The following is a 22037-nucleotide window of genomic DNA, read 5'->3' on the forward strand; positions in this document are numbered from 1 at the left end:
CCTTTTGGTCATTATTATCCGGTAAATTTGTTAAGGCCAGTTGAGTTGTGAGTAAAAAGAAGATAATTAATTTATAATAATCTCACGAGACCAGGTTTATGATAATTTCAGACAACTAATAATCAGCAACATTTTTTGTTTGAGCTGAGCAATATTTTTTTGATCATCATTTGTATACACCACCTTTCTTTGCTCGTCCAGTGATATCACCCCAAGTTCCCAACCGAAAGACAGTGAACCGGAATATACCGTACACCAAAGCTCGAAGAAACCTAGCTGGGTTAGCCAGCTAGCTTTGGCATCTCCATCGCTTTCTATTCCTTGCTCTGTCTTCAAAGAATCACCACGGGCCAGTATAACACCCGAAACAACGACGTAATCAAACCTGTACATGCACGCCAATGCACACGTAGGGTGACCAGAGACCGGACAAGGGGGCACGCGCGCGCGCCGCCATGCAGCCGGCGCCGCCCGCCCGGACCGCCGGCTGGCTCCACCGCCCGCTCCCGAGAGAGCGGCCGCACCTGACCCGCTGCACCAAGATCGTCTGCTCGGCCTTCCTCACCCTGCTCCTCGTCGCCGGCGTGCTCCTCTTCGTCGCCTACCTCGCCGTGCGCCCGCACCGGCCGCGCTTCCACGTCGTCGCCTTCTCCGCCGCCGGCATCCAGCCGGCCGGTGGCGCCAACGCCGGCGTGGTCTTTTCTGGGCAGCTCTCCATCCGCAACCCGAACCGGGACGTGGCCTTCTTCTACGACCGGCTCTACATGTCCGTGCTCTACCGCCAGTACGGCGCCGTCGTCAGGGACCACGACCTGGCCGGCGGGGCGCCCATGTACCAGCCGCCCAAGACCACGACGCCCCTCGCCTTCGAGGGCGTCGCCGTGCCGGCGGGCCCCGCCACGGCCGACATGGCCAGGGCGGCCGCGGAGGCGGGAGGTGGCGCGGTGGAGTTCACGGTGAGGGTCCGGTCGAGGATCCGGGCCAAGGTGGCCGTCTGGGGGTCCCACTGGCACCCGCTCCACGTGGACTGCGACGTGGCCGTGGGCCCCGACGGGCAGCTGCTGCCGGAGGCCCGGCAGAAGCGCTGCGCCATAGACTTCCTCTAGGTGCAGTCCGCCTGCATGAGTACGCACATAACAAGCGTTTAGTAATAACATTCCAATGTAATCTGCCGGCAAGTAATTAACATCATATAATTCCAAATCAAACCCAAACCAAATCCTTGATTGTGGGGCCCATCACCTGTTGCTTCTGTGTATAATTCCATTGCCTCCTCCATGACTTTGGGCTGTGATAAAAGCCTTGCTCTTCTCCTCCACGATGGATGAGTTTTGAATGGGAAGAAAGAGAGCAAATCTGTCAACGCCGACTCCCCTTCCATCCTTCCTACCTTGCCAAAGAACAAAGGGGCAGCGTGGGGGTCGAAACCAGCAGCAGCCAGTAGCATCATTCCAATGTAGTCCGCCTCTAGCTCATTCCTACAATACGGAGTGGTACATGTAATGTAATTAACATCATACTCCCTCTGTCCGAAAATAAATGTCTTAATTTTAGTAGTACAACTTTGTATTAAAGTTAATACAAAGTTGAGACACTTATTATTTTGGGACGGAGGGAGTACATTCATACTCTTACAAAACAACATCGTCTAAGTAACACGAAGTAAATACTTGCATACACAAACACTTTAAGATGCATGCATGAACAAGGGTGGGGTTAAAAGAAGTGATGAAATTAATATACCTTCGTAGCAATGGCGCCACGAGGAGGTTGGTTGGGAACCACAACCTGAATATTTGGATCATCTCAGACGAGTGCCCCGCAATAACATGCCCAACCTATATATGTATATAGAAACCAATAAACAATACTACCGGCTTTGAAAATTAACAACCTCAGTAATCCAAAACCAACGAACAAACAAACAGATGTATGTACCTCATGCGCGATGAAGGAGGCAATCTCAGCATCCGTGCTGAAACGATCAAGTAATCCCGTGTAGACTACAATCTTACCACCGCCGCCAAAGCAATGTCCTTTCTTGCTGTTGTGTTCGGCAACTATCACCTCCCAATTGAGCTCGTCGATCCAATCCAGACACATCGCCATGTGTGGTGGTTCCCGTCCTGGTTGTTCTATCTTGCTCTTGATGGACAAGCCACGACGGATTGCGCGAGTGATCTTCGAGCCAATGGCGTGGACACGGACACTCTGGTGGTGGTGTGGGTCTACGATCTCGGAGGCATGCTCCTTCTTGAAATCGGCAAAGCGGGTCTCTCCGCTCGCGCGCGCTGTCCTAGTAGAGAAGATGACCTTGTGAGTGCGGTTGGTGTAAGGCACAGTCTCGACAACAAATTCGCGGTTGATGATCTTCCTTGCGCCTTTGCGAAAAATTCGGGGCGGCACAATTGCTGTCATGGCCCCCCGCAGCGTGTGGGAGTACCCGCGAAGAGCCAAGTGACTGGTCACCGACCTCCAGAGGGAAGCACAATGGTCCTGAGAAACACGCAATGCCATCGACATGGGTTGACAGAAGGGTTGCAGGAGACGGAAGGCTTCAATGAGGAGGGAGCGCAAGCTCATCAGGCACGAGTTCATGATTACTTGGTGTGTTTCTCTATATATAGGCGGCTTTCCTCTATTTTCTCGAGGCAAAGACAACAACCTCCTACGTGCGTTTCTTCAGTGTAAACTCGTACGTGCGCGCGAGGCTCTATTATTATTTGGCCGCTGCCCATCGCCGTGGAGGAGCACGAGTCGGATTCCTGTCGGATGCTTAACGGGCTTCCGTTTCGGGAACCATACGTGCTTTATTTCTCAGATCTCAGATTAGGCTGGTACGGAGTACATCCGTCACAAATTAATTATCTTAATTGTCTTATATAGACTCAGAAAGAAAAAAGATTTGTCTAGATATGGATGGACCTAAACTAAAACGTGTAGATAAATACACTTAATTCGGGATGAAAGGAGTATTAGTTACTGATGGATTGCATCCCCTAAAAAAAAGTTACTATGGACTGCGCATGCCACTCGCGCACGCAATTCTGCTCTCCGTTTTCAAAAAGAATCGCGTGACGATACTGATGAAAATTTTACGTTGAGATACATACACCAATGTTCCCTGCCTTAAAAAAAGAAATACACCAATGTTCCTTCCGTCCCAAGAAAAGTTAGGGTTCCTCCGTCTCTCACCGGCGCCGGCGCCAGTCCGCCTCGTCTCCGGTGGCCTTAGGACCATGGGGGCGTGGTTGATCCCAGCCTTTGCTGGCGGGAGGGCTCCGTTTTCAGATGCTTTTTTGATTTTTGTTAGGGTTTGTGTCCTGCTCGATAAGATGAGACGACAATGGCTCCTTGAAGATGGAATAATGTTCTCCCCGCCTAGCCACCGTCCTGGTGGTGCGTCTAGCATCTCCAGTGGGCGTGTGGAGGTATGTGTCCGGTGGATCTGCTCGGATCTGGTCGTCGTTCGTCTACGTTCGTGTGTCTATAGGTTTGATCCTTTCGATCTATGCTAGTCTTCATCAGTGGCGGTTGATGTTTTGGTGTGCTGGTCCTATGGGGTCTTAGCACGACGAATTCCTGATTGTCTACTACAACAAGGTTTGTCTGGCTCCAGCGAGTGAGGGGGGACGACGGCGCCGCGCCTTCGGCTCCCTTCAGTGCTTGTAGCTGTCCCTAGGTGGTCTACGGATGTGGATGTAATTTTTATTATTTCCAGTTTTCGTTGTACTGCTATGATTGAAGATGAATAGTTCGGAAAAAAATTCGCAAAGAGAGAAGCTCACAACTCCAAGTTGTTGCACGGCCCCGAGGCGTCTGGGAGCATCTACAGCTGGACCCCTTATACTTCCTGTATACTTTGGCAGACGGCCCAATCAATGATCGGTCAAGAAATTTTGACCCAACCACACCCCTCATACTGGCCCTATATATCTAGGATGGATACAGGAAGGCCGGATGTGCCCGGACACGTCCGCCACGTCGGATTCGACCCATGCCGGCCCACCCTGACTGCATAAATATCTCCACCCTATTCATATCCGGACATAGCCACTGCAGTCCACTCCACTTTGAGTTCGCGTAACTCCGCCTCCGGCTCCTTTCTCGCGAGCTCTAGTCTCCTCTGACATTGCGGGCAGCAAATCCAACTCTGTCGACTTGGACATCGTCCCATGAGGGAACGAGGAGGAGATGGTCGTCCGCCTAGCTCTCCGTCGCTCCCAGGAGGAATCCGTCTGACGTTGGACTGAGTCGATCCGGCTGGAATCCATTGCGTCTGCGCAAGCGGTGTTTAGATCCTCCTGCGCTGGTAGCTTGAGGCGTGTGACCGTGGTTGATGGCCCAATGCTGGCGGTGAAGGAAATATGCCCTAGAGACAATAATAAAGTTATTATTTATTTTCTCATATCATGATAAATGTTTATTATTCATGCTAGAATTGTATTAACCGGAAACATAATACATGTGTGAATACATAGACAAACATTGTGTCACTAGTATGCCTCTACTTGACTAGCTCGTTGATCAAAGATGGTTGAGTTTCCTAGCCATAGACATGAGTTGTCATTTGATTAACGGGATCACATCATTAGGAGAATGATGTGATTGACTCGACCCATTCCGTTAGCTTAGCACTTGATCGTTTAAGTTTACTGCTATTGCTTTCTTTATGACTTATACATGTTCCTATGACTATGAGATTATGCAACTACTGATTATCGGAGGAACACTTTGTGTGCTACCAAACGTCACAACGTAACTGGGTGATTATAAAGGTGCTCTACAGGTGTCTCCGATGATACTTGTTGAGTTGGTATAGATCGAGATTAGAATTTGTCACTCCGATTGTCGGAGAGGTATCTCTGGGCCCTCTCGGTAATGCACATCACTATAAGCCTTGCAAGCAATGTGACTAATGAGCTAGTTGCGGGATGATGCATTACGGAACGAGTAAAGAGACTTGCCGGTAACGAGATTGAGCTAGGTATTGAGATACCGACGATCGAATCTCGGGTAAGTAACATACCGATGACAAAGGGAACAACGTATGTTGTTATGCGGTTTGACCGATAAAGATCTTCGTAGAATATGTAGAAGCCAATATGAACATCTAGGTTCCGCTATTGGTTATTGACCGGAGACGTGTCTCGGTCATGTCTACATAGTTATCGAACCCATAGGGTCCGCACGCTTAAAGTTCTGTGACGATCGGTATTATGAGTTTATATGTTTTGATGTACCGAAGGTAGTTCGGAGTCTCGGATGTGATCACGTACATGATGAGGAGTCTCGAAATGGTCGAGACATAAAGATTGATATATTGAAAGGTTATGTTCGGACACCGGAAGGGTTCCGGGGGTTGCCGGATAAATACAGGAGTACCGGGGGTTACCGGAACCCCCCGGGGGCTTAATGGGCCTACATGGGCCTTAGTGAAAATAGAGGGCAGCAAGGGGAGTGTGGGGTGCCCCCCCAAGGCCCAAACCAAATTGGTTTAGGGCAAGGGGGCCCGGCCCCCTCTTTCCTTCTCCTCCTCTCCCTTTCCTTCCCCCTCTCCTACTCCTACTAGGAAAGGAGGAGTCCTACTCTCGATGGGAGTAGAACTCCCCCTTGGCGTGCCCTCCTTGGCCGGACGCCTCTCCCCCTTGCTCCTTTATATCCGGGGGCAGGGGGCACCTCTAGACACAAGTTGATCATTGATCTCTCCCAGCCGTTGCGGTGCCCCCCTCCACCATAATCCACCTCGGTCATACTATAGCGGTGCTTAGGTGAAGCCCTATGACGGTAGCTTCATCAACATCGTCACCACGCCGTCGTGCCGACGAAACTCTCCCTTGAGCTCTACTGGATCGTGAGTTCGCGGGACGTCACCAAGCTGAACGTGTGCTGAACGCGGAGGTGCCGTACGTTCGGTACTGAGGATCGGTCGATCGTGAAGACGTACGACTACATCAACCGCGTTGTCATAACGCTTCCGCTTAACGGTCTACGAGGGACGTGGACGACTCTCCCCTCTCATTGCTATGCATCACCATGATCTTGCGTGTGCGTAGGAAAATTTTGAAATTACTACGTTCCCCAATAGTGGCATCCGAGCCAGGTTTATGCGTAGATGTTATATCCACGAGTGAAACACAAGAGTAGTTGTGGGCGATACAAGTCATACTGCTTACCAGCATGTCATACTTTGGTTCGGCGGTATTGTTGGATGAAGCGGCCCAGACCGACATTACGCGTATGCTTACGCGAGACTAGTTCTACCTACGTGCTTTACACACATGTGGCTAGCGGGTGTCAGTTTCTCCAACTTTAGTTGAACCGAGTGTGGCTACGCCCGGTCCTTGAGAAGGTTAAAACATCACTAACTTGACGAACTATCATTGTGGTTTTGACGCGTAGGTAAAAACGGTTCTTGCTCAGCCCGTAGCAGCCACGTAAAACTTGCAACAACAAAGTAGAGGACGTCTAACTTGTTTTTGCATGGCATGTTGTGATGTGATATGATCAAGACATGATGCTATATTTTTGTATGAGATGATCATGTTTTGTAACAGAGTTATCGGCAACTGGTAGTAGCCATATGGTTGTCTCTTTATTATATGCAATGCAATCGCCCTGTAATTGCTTTACTTTATCACTAAACGGTAGCGATAGTCGTAGAAGCAATAGTTGGCGAGACGACAACGATACTACGATGGAGATCAAGGTGTCGCACCGGTGACGATGGTGATCATGACGGTGCTTTGGAGATGGAGATCAAAGGCACAAGATGATGATGGCCATATCATATCACTTATATTGATTGCATGTGATGTTTATCCTTTATGCATCTTATTCTACTTTGATTGACGGTAGCATTATAAGATGATCCCTCACTAAACTTCAAGGTATAAGTGTTCTCCCTGATTATGCACCGTTGCGAAAGTTTGTCATGCCGAGACACCACGTGATGATCGGGTGTGATAAGCTCTACATTCAAATACAACGGGTGTAAGCCAGTTTTGCACACGCAGAATACTCGGGTTAAACTTGACGAGCCTAGCATATGCAGATATGGTCTCGGAACACTGAGACCGAAAGGTCGAGCGTGAATCATATAGTAGATATGATCAACATAGTGATGTTCACCATTGAAAACTACTCCATCTCACGTGATGATCGGACATGATTTAGTTGATTTGGATCATGTGATCACTTAGATGATTAGAGGGATGTCTATCTAAGTGGGAGTTATTAAGTAATATGATCAATTGAACTTAAATTTATCATGAACTTAGTACCTGATAGTATTTTGCTTGTCTATGTTGTTGTAGATAGATGGCCCGTGCTGTTGTTCCGTTGAATTTTAATGCGTTCCTTGAGAAAGCAAAGTTGAAAGATGATGGTAGCAATTACACGGACTGGGTCCGTAACTTGAGGATTATCCTCATTGCTGCATAGAAGAATTACGTCCTAGAAGCACCGCTAGGTGTACCACCTGCGCCGGCAACTGCAAACATTGTGAATGCCTGGCAGTCGTGTGTTGATGACTACTCGATAGTTCGGTGTGCCATGCTTTACGGCTTAGAATCGGGACTTCAACGACGTTTTGAACGTCATGGAGCATATGAGATGTTCCGGGAGTTGAAGTTAATATTTCAAGCAAATGTCCGGATTGAGAGATATGAAGTCTCCAATAAGTTCTACAGATGCAAGATGGAGGAGAGTAGTTCTGTCAGTGAGCATATACTCAGAATGTCTGTGTACTGCAATCACTTGATTCAACTGGGGTTAATATTCCGGATGATAGTGTCATTGACAGAATTCTTTAATCACTGCCACCAAGCTACAAGAGCTTCGTGATGAACTATAATATGCAAGGGATGGATAAGATAATTCCCGAGCTCTTCGCAATGCTAAAGGCTGCGGAGGTAGAAATCAGGAAGGATCATCAAGTGTTGATGGTCAACAAGACCACCAGTTTATAGAAAAAGGGTAAAGGGAAGAAGAAGGGGAACTTCAAGAAGAACGGCAAACAAGTTGCTGCTCAGGAGAAGAAACCCAAGTCTGGACCTAACCCTGTGACTGAGTGCTTCTACTGCAAACAGTCTGGTCACTGGAAGCGGAACTGCCTCAAGTATTTGGCGGATAAGAAGGATGGCAAGGTGAACAAAGGTATATGTGATATACATGTTATTGATGTGTACCTTACTAATGCTCGCAGTAGCACTTGGGTATTTGATACTAGTTCTGTTGCTAATATTTGCAACTCGAAACAGGGACTACGGATTAAGCGAAGATTAGCTAAGGACGAGGTGACAATGCGCGTGGGAAATGGTTCCAAAGTCGATGTGATCGTAGTCGGCATGCTACCTCTACATCTACGGACATGACGAGGAGTCTCAAAATGGTCGAGAGATAAAGATTGATATATCAGAAGGTTATATTCGGACACCGGAAGGGTTCCGGGGGTTACCGGATAAATACAGGAGTACCGGGGGTTACCGGAACCCCCCGGGGGCTTAATGGGCCTTAGTGGGCCTTAGTGGAAATAGAGGGCAGCAAGGGGAGTGTGGGGCACGCCCCCCAAGGCCCAAATCGAATTGGTTTAGGGCAAGGGGGGCCGGCCCCCTCTTTCCTTCTCCTCCTCTCCCTTTCCTTCCCCCTCTCCTACTCCTACTAGGAAAGGAGGAGTCCTACTCCCGGTGGGAGTAGGACTCCCCCCTTGGTGCACCCTTCTTGGCCGGCCGCCTCTCCCCCCTTGCTCCTTTATATACGGGGGCAGGCAGGCACCTCTAGACACAAGTTGATCATTGATCTCTCCCAGCCATGTGCGGTGGCCCCTCCACCATAATCCACCTCAGTCATACTATAGCGGTGCTTAGGCGAAGCCCTGCGACGGTAGCTTCATCAACATTGTCACCACGTCGTCGTGCTGACAAAACTCTCCCTCGAGCTCTACTGGATCGTGAGTTCGCGGGACGTCACCGAGCTGAACGTGTGCTGAATGCGGAGGTGCCGTACGTTCGGTACTAAGGATCGGTCGATCGTGAAGACATACGACTACAACAACCACGTTGTCATAACGCTTCCTCTTAACAGTCTACGAGGGTACGTGGACGACTCTCCCCTCTCGTTGCTATGCATCACCATGATCTTGCGTGTGCGTAGGAAAATTTTGAAATTACTACGTTCCCCAACAGGCGGCACAACCCCTGCGGTGGAGCCTTGTCCCTATGACGTCGGGCTTCGAGTTAGAGGTAAATGTTAGTAGGTGGCCCAACCATGGATGCACCAAGGAGCGCTGTGACATTTCGGCTTAATAGGAATGGTAGACTACTAATACAACAAGGTGCTTAGCTTGGAGCAATTTGAGGATGGGTGCCGACCCGGGAAGTTGATCTGGGTGTGCACCAATGAGGACAAAGTGCGCAGGAAATATTATTGTTGGTCTATGGCACCCATCTAGATCCTAGGCGGCAGCCAGTCACAACGGCTAGAAACCGATGGGTGAACCTGGTGGGGGCATTACAATTGTTATCAGAGTCGATCCTTGCAGTTACACGGGCGTGTGTGGTCAGGTGTGTGGGCATGTGTCGCATGGCGTGTGTGCCCGTCATGGCACACAACATGAAAAAATTTATTGGACTAGAAGCATAGACGTGTGTTCCTGTGAACGGGGATGTATGTGATATCTCAACTTAACAGGAAAGAAAGAACCAAAAACCGGTGGGTTTGGCTGGGGCATTACAAGCGGCATGCCCGCTAGACGAGAGAGAGGGCGTCGCAAACAACAGAGAGACGGGGTCGCATGCTCGGTCGGGCATCGTGGAAGCATTTTGCTAGCATCCTCGCCAAGCGGCAAGCCCAGATGGTCGTGCCCTCTAAAAGGAGCAAACGCGGAGGTTCTGCTCTCGCCGGATGATACGTCTCAACGTATCTGTAATTTTTGATTGTTTTATGTTATTATATTTAAAATAATTTATGTTATTTTTGAAACAAACTTATTAATTTAGTGCCCAATGATAGTTCATGTTTTATGCTCGTTTTGGTTTAGTGGGAAATCAATATGTATGGAGGTCAAAATATGTTGCCGATTTAACATGATTTTTTTGGGAAACAAAAACACGATAAGCTTCGGGAGAGATCGAGAGGAGCTGCTAGGGGCCCACATGGGGGCCTGGCGCAGCTAGGGGGTAGGACGCACCCCCTACCCATGTGGGGCTCCTACTTACCGCCTTGACCTGATTCCACCGCCACAATTCCCTATAAATATTGAAACTATTTGTTGTACCTCCAAAGGAATTTTATAGCCGTCGTAAGCTACTATTCCGAGGAGATTCCATCTAGAGACCTGTTCCAAAGCCCCGCCGGAGGGGGAAGCCATTGCCGGAGCCATCTTCATCAACCTTATTGTCTTCATGACCATGTGTGAGTAGTTCCACCAGTTCCTACGTGTCCATAGTAATAGCTAGATGGGTCTCTTTGTTTCTGGATCTTCAATATCATGTTCTCGTTCTTGATCAAGATCAATCCGATGTAATTTTGTGGTGTGTTTGTTTGGACATGATGAATCATCACTTCATGATCAGATTGTTTATTAAAATCAATTGAATCTTTTGAGGCTTTGTTGTTGCATAATTAAATAGCTTTGTATGCTCTTCGATCTATCTCTATCTTGTTTGGCCAAGTTCGATGAGTTTTTCTTCAAGGGGAGTTATGCTTTGTAGTGCGTTCAATCTTGCGATGCTCTTACCTAGTGACAATAAGGGCCAAGACACGTATTGTATTTGCCACTAAGGACAAAACGATGGGGTTTGTCATATTGATTGACTTCTTCCTGTCTACATTATTTCATCTTGCTTATTGCGATACTATGTTTCTTGCAAACTTAATACCTTGAGATGCTTGCTGGATAGTTGTTTTGGAGTGAAGTATTAGCAATAGATGCAATTTAATTAACAGTCTACTTATCACAGACGTAATGCCTATATGACATTGTGCCATAAATGATCATAGTTATGAATATTGCAATCCGGTCAATCTCAGCCAAAAGAACCAAGGTCCCACCTGAAATCCAAACATATTTAACACACATTTCACCTAATTCATGAATTGGGGAAGCATGGGGATGTAAAGATATGCAAGATACACACAGACCGGAATGTGTTAGATCCATTGACGAAGCCTCTACCACAAGCAAAGGATGAGCAACACTAGAATGTCATAGATGTTAGGAGCTTATGTATTGATTAGATTATTAACTCTAGTGCAAGTAAGAGTCTCTTGGAAATACATCCAAAATGCAATAATAAAGTTGATATTATTCTGTTCCCATGTTCATAATTAATTTATCTCCTGTTCTACAATTGCCATCGTTCTTGAATAGGAGATTCGAAGGAAGACCTATTTGCATGTGTGCAAACATAAACACCAGTCAGGCCTCTGCACTAGCTCATGTATTGTTGATGGTTCTTTTTTTGTAACCATAAGCTTTGTTAATGTAACGAGGATGCTAACCATAATGAGAATGCATTGTTAGAGTAACAATGGTGTTGGATATACCTAGCTTATGAAATACTGCGAGATCACGTCTTCAATATGTTGTTGGTATTTTCGTACAAGTTTTAATTTTTACTTACATCCTTAGCCAATGGATAACGGGAGTATGGGCTCCGAAATAATTTAGATGATCCAGAAAGTGTTTCAGGAGGTCCCAGGAGTGTCCCGGTGATCCCGGGAATGTCCCAAAAATTACTGGAGGTCGCGGAAGCATCCAAAAGGTTTCAGAACCTTCTAAAACGTTATAGAAGGGTCCTAGTGGGTTAGCCCCCCTTTTTCCTAGGGAGAGGGGAGGGGGGGGGGGGGGGGGGGGGGGGGGAGGCACCACATGATGCCCAAGTCGAACTGCACCCTATTGCCTTGGGAGGGGGGGGGGGGGGGGGGGGGCAAGCCAATCTGAAAAAGGAATCCTAGAAGGACTCCACACCTTCTAAGGTCAGCCGCCCCTCTCCCACTCACCTATATATAGGTGGGAGGGGGAGCACTAGGAGGGGACACAATCTTTTTTGTTGCATATCACGTTCCCCTTCACCTACCGCAGAAGTAAAATTTGGACGTAGTCATCTTGTTTCAACAGAGCATCACGAAAAATTGGATCTCACTCTTTATAATTATGTTCTTGCTGGTCATATTTAACACCAACGACAAAATTATCCACGAGCTGCTCAATATCTTGGTTGTTTCATATCCAAGGGTTTTGGCTGTTTGCGAGTGTTTATTTTTTTTTGAAATGGAGGCCTTGGTCTCAATTGATTAATTAAGTAGAAGAGAGTCGCCTAGGGGAAAATCCGACGAAAACCAAAATTACAAGCACAAAGGCTGACTGACATGGAGCATGTCAATCGCCAACATGACACCTGGCCAACCTAAATAACGACACAAACTCACACGCACCACTGAGAAAAGAACAACCGTTGATACTGCCCATAAGCAACATCGTCATCACCTACTGCCTAGATCCAGCAACTCCGACTTCGCCATGGACGACCACCGACGACGCGATCCTCACAACATATGTACGAGGACCGTATCAGCTCATGACAAACTGTCAACAATAGACAACCACGACTTTGATAACCAGCTTCACAATAGAAATATGCAAGGCTTACATCTCCTGGGCCTCCCAAGATGGGCACCATCCGCATATCATTGTAACCATCAAGACAACTATGGCAGCTCTGCCGCACAAGGAATGATGAAGCTTGAAAAGACCCTTTGGATATGTCGAAAAGACCATCAACAAAAGCATGCCACGACTCTGTAGAGACTCGGTGTTGTCATCGTCGCCAAACAACTGCCCCGCTACATAGATGCAGGGCAGCCGCCCCGGCATCCACATCGAACGTTCCACCACCGGCTCCGACAATCGTGCCCGCTCCATGATAATGCCTTCAAGAAGGTCAGTGGGAAGGAAGTCGCCGCCTTGAGCTCTACATACTGATGGAAACCTTCTGACCAGTGGTAAGACCATCTGCGATGGTGATTTGTCCATGAATAATCAACCTAGTCTACAGCCCATGGATGTAGACGCTCCCACCTGCGTCCAACTTGTGAGAAATAACCAAACTTATTTCGATAACTTAAGGGACTGAGAGATGTCTATGAAGAGATCCGTTGGGATAATTCGAGAACACATAGCATGTACACATTTAGCACACACACAAATTTTGGAGTCATGATTTGAGTATCGCCCTATATGGGCGGGCATGTAACTTTGGTGCAACCATGCCTAGGATTAGCAAGTTCATTCTAATGAATATATAGAAAGACAACCGATTTCAACGAAATTGGGTTTAAAGAAAATACAACAGAACCTAGTGCCAAGAGTGGTCAACAACTGGTATGTACTCAAATAATAACTCATAATAAAACATATGCTAAAAGTCATAGAATATACTAACACACAAGCATAGTTTACGTACAGACATGTAGCCCACTGAAAGAGTGGCCTTTTCTTTTCCCACCAGACACCAACCATGCCAATATGCCATATGCCATATGCACACCAGAATCAATAAACGTTGACGACGAGGGCCACGAAGGGTGCCATGCATGCCAACCCAGCGTGCATAATTAAGTCTGAACTGCTGCCCCTCGTGGAAACTCGGCGACCGGCGACCTCACCAGACCCCATCTGGCACCAACCCTGCGCTCCGGGACACCTATTTATAGCACTCGCCACGCACGCTCTCGGCAACCAAGCAGCTACTTGCACTCGCAATACAATCCTCTGACTGAGCTCATAGCGTTCGCACCTGCCCGTCTTAACTAGTTGATCACCGCGGCAATGGCCTCCACCAACAGCTGGACCCATGAGATCGAGTCGTCGGTCGCAGCACCGCGCCTGTTCCGCGCCGGCGTGATGGACTGGCACACTCTCGCGCCCAAGCTCGCGCCACACATCGTCGCCAGCGCTCACCCCGTGGAAGGCGAAGGTGGCATCGGCAGCGTCAGGCAGTTCAACTTCACCTCAGGTACGTACGCATCACAATCACATACAATCTATGCATGTCACCTCAGCCTGGCAATCCGGCATGTTTACATCTTCAGGCGGCGCCGCGGCATAACACGCGATTGTTTGATCATGCAGCCATGCCCTTTAGCATCATGAAGGAGAGGCTCGAGTTCCTGGACGCGGGCAAGTGCGAGTGCAAGTCGACCCTCATTGAGGGCGGCGGCATCGGCTCGGCCATCGAGACCGCAACGTCGCACATCAAGGTGGAGCCGGCGGCCAACGGCCGGAGCGTCGTGAAGGTGGACTCGACGTACAAGCTGCTGCCAGGCGTGGAGGTGAATGACGAGATCACCAAGGCCAAGGAGTCTGTCACGGCCATCTTCAAGGCTGCCGAGGCCTACCTCATCGCCAACCCCGACGCCTACAACTGAATCAGATGAGAGGCATCATATATGATTATGATGCCCTTAGTTTGATTTTTGTGTGTTTTCTTCTCGATGTAATAAAGCTGCTCCAATCTCTAAGCTATAGTGGTGACGCCGAGCGCGAGAGCACCGACCAGAGTGTGGACGTGAGAAGTTAAAAAGTTGAGTATTTGTAACTACCAAAGGGTTCTGTTGTTTCATGATATTGGTGCTTGCTTATGTGAAATACCTAAACACTCTTATATACAGCCTGGGTTCTGTTGTTTCATGATATTGGTGCTTGCTTATGTGAAATACCTAAACACTCTTATATACAGCCTGGGTTCTGTTGTTTCATGATATTGGTGCTTGCTTATGTGAAATACCTAAACACTCTTATATACAGCCTGGGTTCTGTTGTTTCATGATATTGGTGCTTGCTTATGTGAAATACCTAAACACTCTTATATACAGCCTGGGTTCTGTTGTTTCATGATATTGGTGCTTGCTTATGTGAAATACCTAAACACTCTTATATACAGCCTGGGTTCTGTTGTTTCATGATATTGGTGCTTGCTTATGTGAAATACCTAAACACTCTTATATACAGCCTGGGTTCTGTTGTTTCATGATATTGGTGCTTGCTTATGTGAAATACCTAAACACTCTTATATACAGCCTCCGTTCTATAATTCTTGTCGTGGTTAGTTTTGACCCAAAAGTATGACAAGAATTATGAAACCGAGGGAGTATTTGGATTTGGAAGTTTATTTGTCGACCTCTTACACAACTCTTATATGTATGTGAAATACCTAAACACTCTCCCGGAAAATAGAAAAACTAAACACACTTATGCACAAAATAGAAAAATGTTTATATGGCGTCAAAGTCTTTTTTTAGGCCACCCGCCAAAAAAGAAGTCTTTTTTTAGGAATCCAAGAAAGACTTTTATTTGCTACTCCCTTTGTTCCTAAATATAAGCCGTTTTAGAGATTTCAACATCGATTACATACGGAGCAAAGTGTGCGAATCGACACTCTAAAATATGTCTATATACATCCGTATGTAGTTCATATTCAAATGTCTAAAAAGCTTTATATTTAGAAGCAGAGGGAGTGGAACATAATTTCATTTTCTCTTTTCAAGTTGTAAGAGACAGTCGATATGTCATTGTGCTTTATTTTGGCATCATTTTTCGACAAGTGCATCTATAATCTACTGGGCCCTTGTTGGCAAGTGAAACTCAAGTTCTCATGTATGCCCTTCCCGAAGGTAACTTACACTTGTGTATAATGAGTAACAAAAATGCAAATTGTATTAGGAGTCCTTAAACTTTCAAGACCTTCTGGCTTGCCTTTTATTTATTTTTTGTTTTGAGACTCCCTAATCTATTATCCGTTCCTCACATGACTCCTTTTAACCATCAAACTAACAAATTCCATTAGGTGGATGTTGACATGGGAAACCGAGTGTGAGCCATGGGCGTAAATACGAGAAACTAAAGCAGGTTTAGGGGGGCCCATCATATCGCAGAGAATAAGAGAGCAAATTGAAAAGTTGTGATAGTAACCCCCCCCCCCCCAAAACACACACACTAAAGAGCATCGATAAATTAGGAAGTATCGTGCTACGAGGAATATCTTAGTTTGCAACACTAATGGAAAATTAGTCTTTGTTTCTCTTCTATTGCCTACTGGAATAGGAGGCTCTTTTCATCGCCCCTCCTAGGCTAGAGCCCCTCATATGATTTGATACCTTCCTCCCAACTGCCTATCAAACTTTGGTCATTTTGCTTGTCGTTATGTTGTTGGTTTCCATTTTGAGGTTCCAAAATATATTGGGAATTATTAAAATCGCTACTTATATGGGAAAGCTAGGATAACGCTAAGGATAAACACACTCATTCCTCCTTCCCAAGAAAAGAACCGGGCGATCAGGTTTCCTCCTCCACCCGTCGGCGCCATCGCCGGTTCGCCCCGTCTCTGGTGACCTTTGGGCTATGGAGGTGTGGAGGACCTCGAGCCTTCGCCCGCGGGACGGACCCCAATCTCGTTCTTGTTAGGTTTATCCTCTTGATTGGGGTTGTATGACGGTGACGATGTACCTCAGTAGGAATCATGTTGCTCACATTCGATCCCCATCCCATGGTGCATCTACCATCGTTGGAGGGCGTTTGGAGGTGTGTCTTCACCAGATCTCGTGGGATTCAGTCGGTGCCGGTCTTTAGAAGATATATTTTATCTAGTATTTGTTTGGGTGTTTATGAGGTTTGATCCTTTCGATCTACGATTCTCTTCTCGGTGATGGTTGCTACTCTACTGTGTTGGTCCTGTGGGGCATTAGCACGATGACTTCCCGACTATCTACTACAACAAGATTTGCGAAACTCAAGTGAGAGAGGGGCGATGATGGTGGCGTGTCTTTGGCTTGCTCTAGTGCTTGTAGTTGTTGCTAGGTGGTAATTTTCTTGTAATTTTTGTGACCTCTGATGTTCCCTTTACTGTCATGATTGATTATGAATACATCGGAAGTTTCCCGCAGAAAATACACAATTTATCTTTTGAATTTTTGCTTATTCAGTTTCGCACTTAAGCAAAGTGACTTAAATTCCCATATGGATTTAGCTAAATCCAACCAAAGTTTGATGGAAATATGAATCATTGATTATATTAGTGCAACCCCTTGTTATAGTTTATGATTTTGTTCTTGCTGGCCATATCTAAAACTTTCGACAAAATCCTCCACATGAGCTGCTCAAACTCTTGGTTGTTTCGTGTCAAAGAGTCTTGGGTCTTTGTTCGCCCGCGATTTTTTTACGCGGAGGCCTTGGCCTCAATCAACTAATTAAAGAGAACAAAGTTGTCATGTTAATTAGAGGAAAATCAGGCGAAAACCGAAATTACACGCACAAAGGCCGATCGTCATGGAGCATGAAAATTGCCAATAGGGAATCCCCGACCAATATTACTACTGACACAAACTTACAAATACACAGGTAATAAGAGAACAACCGTCAAGACTGTCCATAAGCACCATCGTCATGACCAACTGCCTTCAATCCAGCTATTTTGACTTTGCCGCAAACAGTTACCAACGACGCTTTCCTTGCGACATCTGCATGAGCACCGTAGCGCCAACAATAGATAACTCCAACTTTGACAACAAGGTTTACAAGAGAAATATGTAAGGCTTGCGCCTCCCTAGCTAGCCCCCCGATATGGGCACCTTCATGTTTCATTGTCAGCAGCAAAACCGCCACGGCAACTCCGACTTCACAAGGATGACGAAACTGGAAAAGACCCATTGGACAAATCCAAAAGGTTGAATGACGAAGCATGCGGCGATTATGCGGAACCTCAGTGTTGTCATCGTCGCTAAACAAACCATGCTGTAGGGATCCAGGGTAGTCGCCTTGGCATCCACGCTAAACAGTCCACCCCCAGCTTCAGCAATCGAACTGTGAACATTCATATTGACCCCTATACTCACATGAATTGTATTCGAGTGAACCTTGGTTACCGTATCCTATTCCTTTTGCTTCATGATACTTTACAAAACCCTAGGTCAGATATATCGACATCCCTATGAGTCAAACACATTGGCACTATATATCAGTCTCCTTGTTATCGGTTTTCTTGTCTTTTCTCGTTCTCGCGTTCCCGCATCCCCGTGATCAATTCACGCTGTGTCTGGCCAGATGTTGATGGATGCTGTCACACCGAGAGGGCCTGAAGAATATCTTTTCATCGCATGAGGAGAAAATCCTAGTCTCGAGCTATCTAGTCCCTTGCCATACGTTTCCTATGAACATGTAAATTGTTGTTATGATCACCCTGTTATGGTTGACGTTGGACCAACCCCAAAGTGTATCATCCAGTATGAAGTGACTCAATGTTCTCATGGTCTAAAGAATTGTCCATATGTTAACTTTCTATGTTATGGACTATAAACATGTGACGAAATCATCTCAAATATAACATACAACTTGGGTCAATTCAACATGAGTGTTCTTCCAACATTGTGCCCCCGATATTGTTGACATCATCGTTAGACTTAACTGTAACCATGATCAAGAAAACAGAATCATCATGGAACACTTGACCTAGTCCTAACGGCAAGACTAGGAATCTTATCTTTACCGTTTATAGTCCTACACATGCATGTGATTTTTTTTCTCTGAATCTCTTAGTTCTCGCAAATTCGAGAACCATAGCAATTTTATCATAGAATATAAACATCAATTATAAATTTAGAAATAAATAAAACATAATTATTATTGCCTCTGGGCATATTTCCAACACTTGCCTCCAAGAAAGCCAACAAATGCCTTGATACCCGCATCACCGATAGAAACCATTTGACTGGTGGTAAGACCATCGGCGATGGTGGTTTCTTCGTGAATAATCAATCTGACTAAGGGATGTCCCTTTAGAGATTCAGTGGGATAATTCGAGTGCACAAAGCATGTACACATTTAGCACACACACAAAATTTGGAGTCATGATTTAGGTACCTCCCTATACGGGCGGGCATGTAACTTTAGTGCAACTACGCCCACAAAGCATGTACACATTTAGCACACACACAAAATTTGGAGTCATGATTTAGGTACCTCCCTATACGGGCGGGCATGTAACTTTAGTGCAACTACGCCCGTAGGATTCAACAAGGTTAATCTGCTGGATGTATAGAAAGAGAAGGGAGGAGCGTTTTGGTTCCCGGGAGCATATGCTCCTGTGTGAACAGTAAATTCAAAAAAATGTAAAAAAATTGAATTTTCTAGTAGATGTTTGTGTTAGGCCCTTCCGGGTGCTCCAAGGCGTAATAGTGCTAATTAAGGGTGCCACATTGGCAAAAAAGTGATGTGGCATAGCAATTAAAGAGAAGAGAGAACATTATGGTGATCCCAGAAGGAAACGACGCTAAGCGCGTGAAACTATGCTAAACGGCTACCAACCAATGCACGAAGGAGTTTAAGTGTTATGCAATTAAATGAGAGGAGCGTAGCTACAAAATCAAAGCACATATGCATTGAGAAGATTAGTTGCTAAGGTTGTTAATGCATCTAGAATCTCACCTAGTAAGCACCAATGCATTGGAAGAGGCCAAGCATGCGTGACAAATTTCATGTGAAACGGAGCAGCAATGTTTCGTTGGTGAAAAAACAAATTTTGGGTGACATTTGGTTTTCAATTTGTTTTTGTATTTTGCACATGCCAAAATGCTTAACCTTTTTGTCTCAAAATTTGCAGGTAGCATTTTTATGTGACTAAGATCACATAAAAATTTTGTCTTGATTTTTTTCACATTTGAATATTTTTGGACCCGGGAGCCAAATTGAATTTGCGGAAAGATAGTCGATTTCAACGAAATTGGGTGTAAAGAAAATACAACAGAACGTAGTGTCAAGGATGCTCAAAAGAACAGCTGGTATACTCAAATAGTAACTCATAATAATAAATAGTTTTAAAAACTCTGAATAAAACACGCGAGAATAGTTTACGTACAGACATGTAGCCCACTGAAAAGAGTGGCCTTTTTCTTTTCCCACCAAGACACCAACCATGCCATATGCCAACCACACCTTTCACCATTATTTTCGTATGGCACTATAATATTTTACTCCCTGGAACACATTCTTTGCACACCAAAATCAATAAACGTTGACGACGAGGGCCACGAGGGGTGCCATCCATGCCAACCCGGCCTGCATAATTAAGTCTGAACTGCTGTCCCTCGTGGAAACTCGGCGACCGGCGACCTCAACAGACCCCATCCGGCACCAACCCCGCGCTCCGGGACACCTATTTATAGCTCTCGCCGCGCACGCTCTGGGCAACCAAGCAGCCGCTGCAACATACTGCAACTACTTTGCACTAGCAACACAACGCTCTGACTGAGCTCATAGCCTTCGCGCCTGCCCGTCTTAACTAGTTGATCGCCGCAGCAATGGCCTCCACCAACAGCTGGACCCACGAGATTGAGTCCTCAGTCGCGGCACCGCGCCTGTTCCGTGCCGGCGTCATGGACTGGCACACTCTGGCACCCAAGCTCGCGCCCCACATCGTCGCCAGCGCCCATCCCGTCAACGGCGAAGGCAGCATCGGCAGCGTCAGGCAGTTCAACTTTACCTCAGGTACGAACGCATCACAATCCCATACAACCCATGCGTGTCACCTCAGTCTAGAAATCCGGCGTGTATCTATACATGGTCAAGCGGAAGCATAACACGCAGTTGATCATGCAGCCATGCCCTTTAGCGTCATGAAGGAGAGGCTAGAGTTCCTGGACGAGGAGAAGTGTGAGTGCAAGTCAACCCTCATCGAGGGCGGCGGCATCGGCTCGGCCATCGAGACCGCAACGTCGCACATCAAGGTGGAGCCGGCGGCCAACGGCGGGAGCGTCGTGAAGGTGGACTCGACGTACAAGCTGCTGCCAGGCGTGGAGGTGAATGACGAAATCACCAAGGCCAGGGAATCCGTCACCGCCATCTTCAAGGCCGCCGAGGCCTACCTCATCGCCAACCCCGACGCCTACAACTGAATCTGTTGAGAGATATCATACATGATTATGATGTCCCTAGTTTGAATTCCGTGTGTTTTCTTCCCGATGTAATAAAGCTGCTCCAATCTCTAAGCTATAATAGTGACGCCGAGCGCGAGAGCACCGCCAGAGTGTGGACGTGAGAAGTTAAAAGGTTGAGTATTTGTAACTACCAAAGGGTTCTGTTGTTTGATGATATTGGTGCTTGCTTATGTGAAATACCTAAACACTCTTATATACTGCCTCAATTCTATAATTCTTGTCATAGTTTTAGTTTTGACCTAAAAGCGCAACAAGAATTACGGAACGGAGGGAGTTTTTGGATTTGGAAGTTTATGTGTCGACCTCTTACACAAATCCTATATGTATGTGAAATACCTAAACACTCTCCCGAAAATAGAAAAACTAAACACTCTTATGTGCAAAAAAGAAAAATGTTTGCATGTCATCAAAGTCTGTTTATAGGAATCCAAGAAAGGCATTTATTTGCTACTCCATTTGCTTCTAAATATAAATCCTTTTAGAGATTTTAATATGGATACCATAAGTAGCAAAATGAGTGAATCTAAACTCTAAAATACGTTTGTATACGTATGTATGTAGTCCAAATTAAAATCTCTAAAATCATTATATTTAGAAGGGGAGGGAGTCGAACATAATTTCGTTTTCTCTTTTCAAGTTGTAAGAGACAGTTGACATGTCATTGTGTTTTATTTTGGCACCATTTTTCGACAAGTGCATCTATAATCTATTGGGTCCTTGTTGGCAAGTGAAATCCACGTTCTTCATGTATCCCCTTTTCAAAGCGAACTTACATTTGTGTGTAATGAATAAAATGCAAATTGTATCAGGAGTCCTTAAACTACCACAACCTTCTTACTTGCCTTTTAATTTTTTTATTTTGAGACTCCGTAATCTTTTGTCCATTTCTCCCGTGACTCCTTTTAACCATCAGACTAAAAAATTCCGTTTGAGCCATGGGCACAAGGGTGGGAATATCATACGAGAAACTAAACAGGTTTATAGGGGCCCATAATATCGCCGAAAATAAGAGAGCCAACTGAGAAGTTGTGATAGCCCCCACCACCACC

At 46.2% G+C, this 22037-nt stretch overlaps 3 protein-coding genes across 3 annotated transcripts; all 3 read left to right on the forward strand.

The window, feature by feature from the left end:
• Positions 1-386: 386 nt before the first annotated feature.
• On the forward strand, positions 387-1460 carry LOC125534168 (NDR1/HIN1-like protein 1). Its single transcript, XM_048697450.1, has one exon. The coding sequence runs from the start codon at positions 456-458 to the stop codon at positions 1104-1106; it is 651 nt and encodes a 216-aa protein (XP_048553407.1). The 5' UTR covers positions 387-455; the 3' UTR covers positions 1107-1460.
• Positions 1461-13741: 12281 nt separating this feature from the next.
• Positions 13742-14666, forward strand: LOC125534169 (pathogenesis-related protein 1-like). The gene is made up of 2 exons (XM_048697451.1): positions 13742-14018; positions 14135-14666. Exons 1-2 carry the CDS (start codon positions 13832-13834, stop codon positions 14428-14430), a joined length of 483 nt encoding a protein of 160 aa, XP_048553408.1. The 5' UTR covers positions 13742-13831; the 3' UTR covers positions 14431-14666.
• Positions 14667-20238: 5572 nt separating this feature from the next.
• LOC125534171 (pathogenesis-related protein 1-like) lies at positions 20239-21181 on the forward strand. Its single transcript, XM_048697452.1, has 2 exons — positions 20239-20539; positions 20651-21181. Exons 1-2 carry the CDS (start codon positions 20353-20355, stop codon positions 20944-20946), a joined length of 483 nt encoding a protein of 160 aa, XP_048553409.1. The 5' UTR covers positions 20239-20352; the 3' UTR covers positions 20947-21181.
• The last annotated feature ends 856 nt before the right edge of the window (positions 21182-22037 follow it).

The sequence above is a fragment of the Triticum urartu genome, chromosome 2, assembly GCF_003073215.2.
Source record: "Triticum urartu cultivar G1812 chromosome 2, Tu2.1, whole genome shotgun sequence".
NCBI lineage: Eukaryota > Viridiplantae > Streptophyta > Magnoliopsida > Poales > Poaceae > Triticum > Triticum urartu.

Bases quoted from the DNA above. Each gene is read 5' to 3' on its own strand.
- LOC125534168 (XM_048697450.1), top strand. From the start codon at position 456: ATGCAGCCGGCGCCGCCCGCCCGGACCGCCGGCTGGCTCCACCGCCCG.
- LOC125534169 (XM_048697451.1), top strand. From the start codon at position 13,832: ATGGCCTCCACCAACAGCTGGACCCATGAGATCGAGTCGTCGGTCGCA. The intron at 14,019-14,134 runs GTACGTACGCAT...TTGATCATGCAG, and splicing joins GCAGTTCAACTTCACCTCAG to CCATGCCCTTTAGCATCATG.
- LOC125534171 (XM_048697452.1), top strand. From the start codon at position 20,353: ATGGCCTCCACCAACAGCTGGACCCACGAGATTGAGTCCTCAGTCGCG. The intron at 20,540-20,650 runs GTACGAACGCAT...TTGATCATGCAG, and splicing joins GCAGTTCAACTTTACCTCAG to CCATGCCCTTTAGCGTCATG.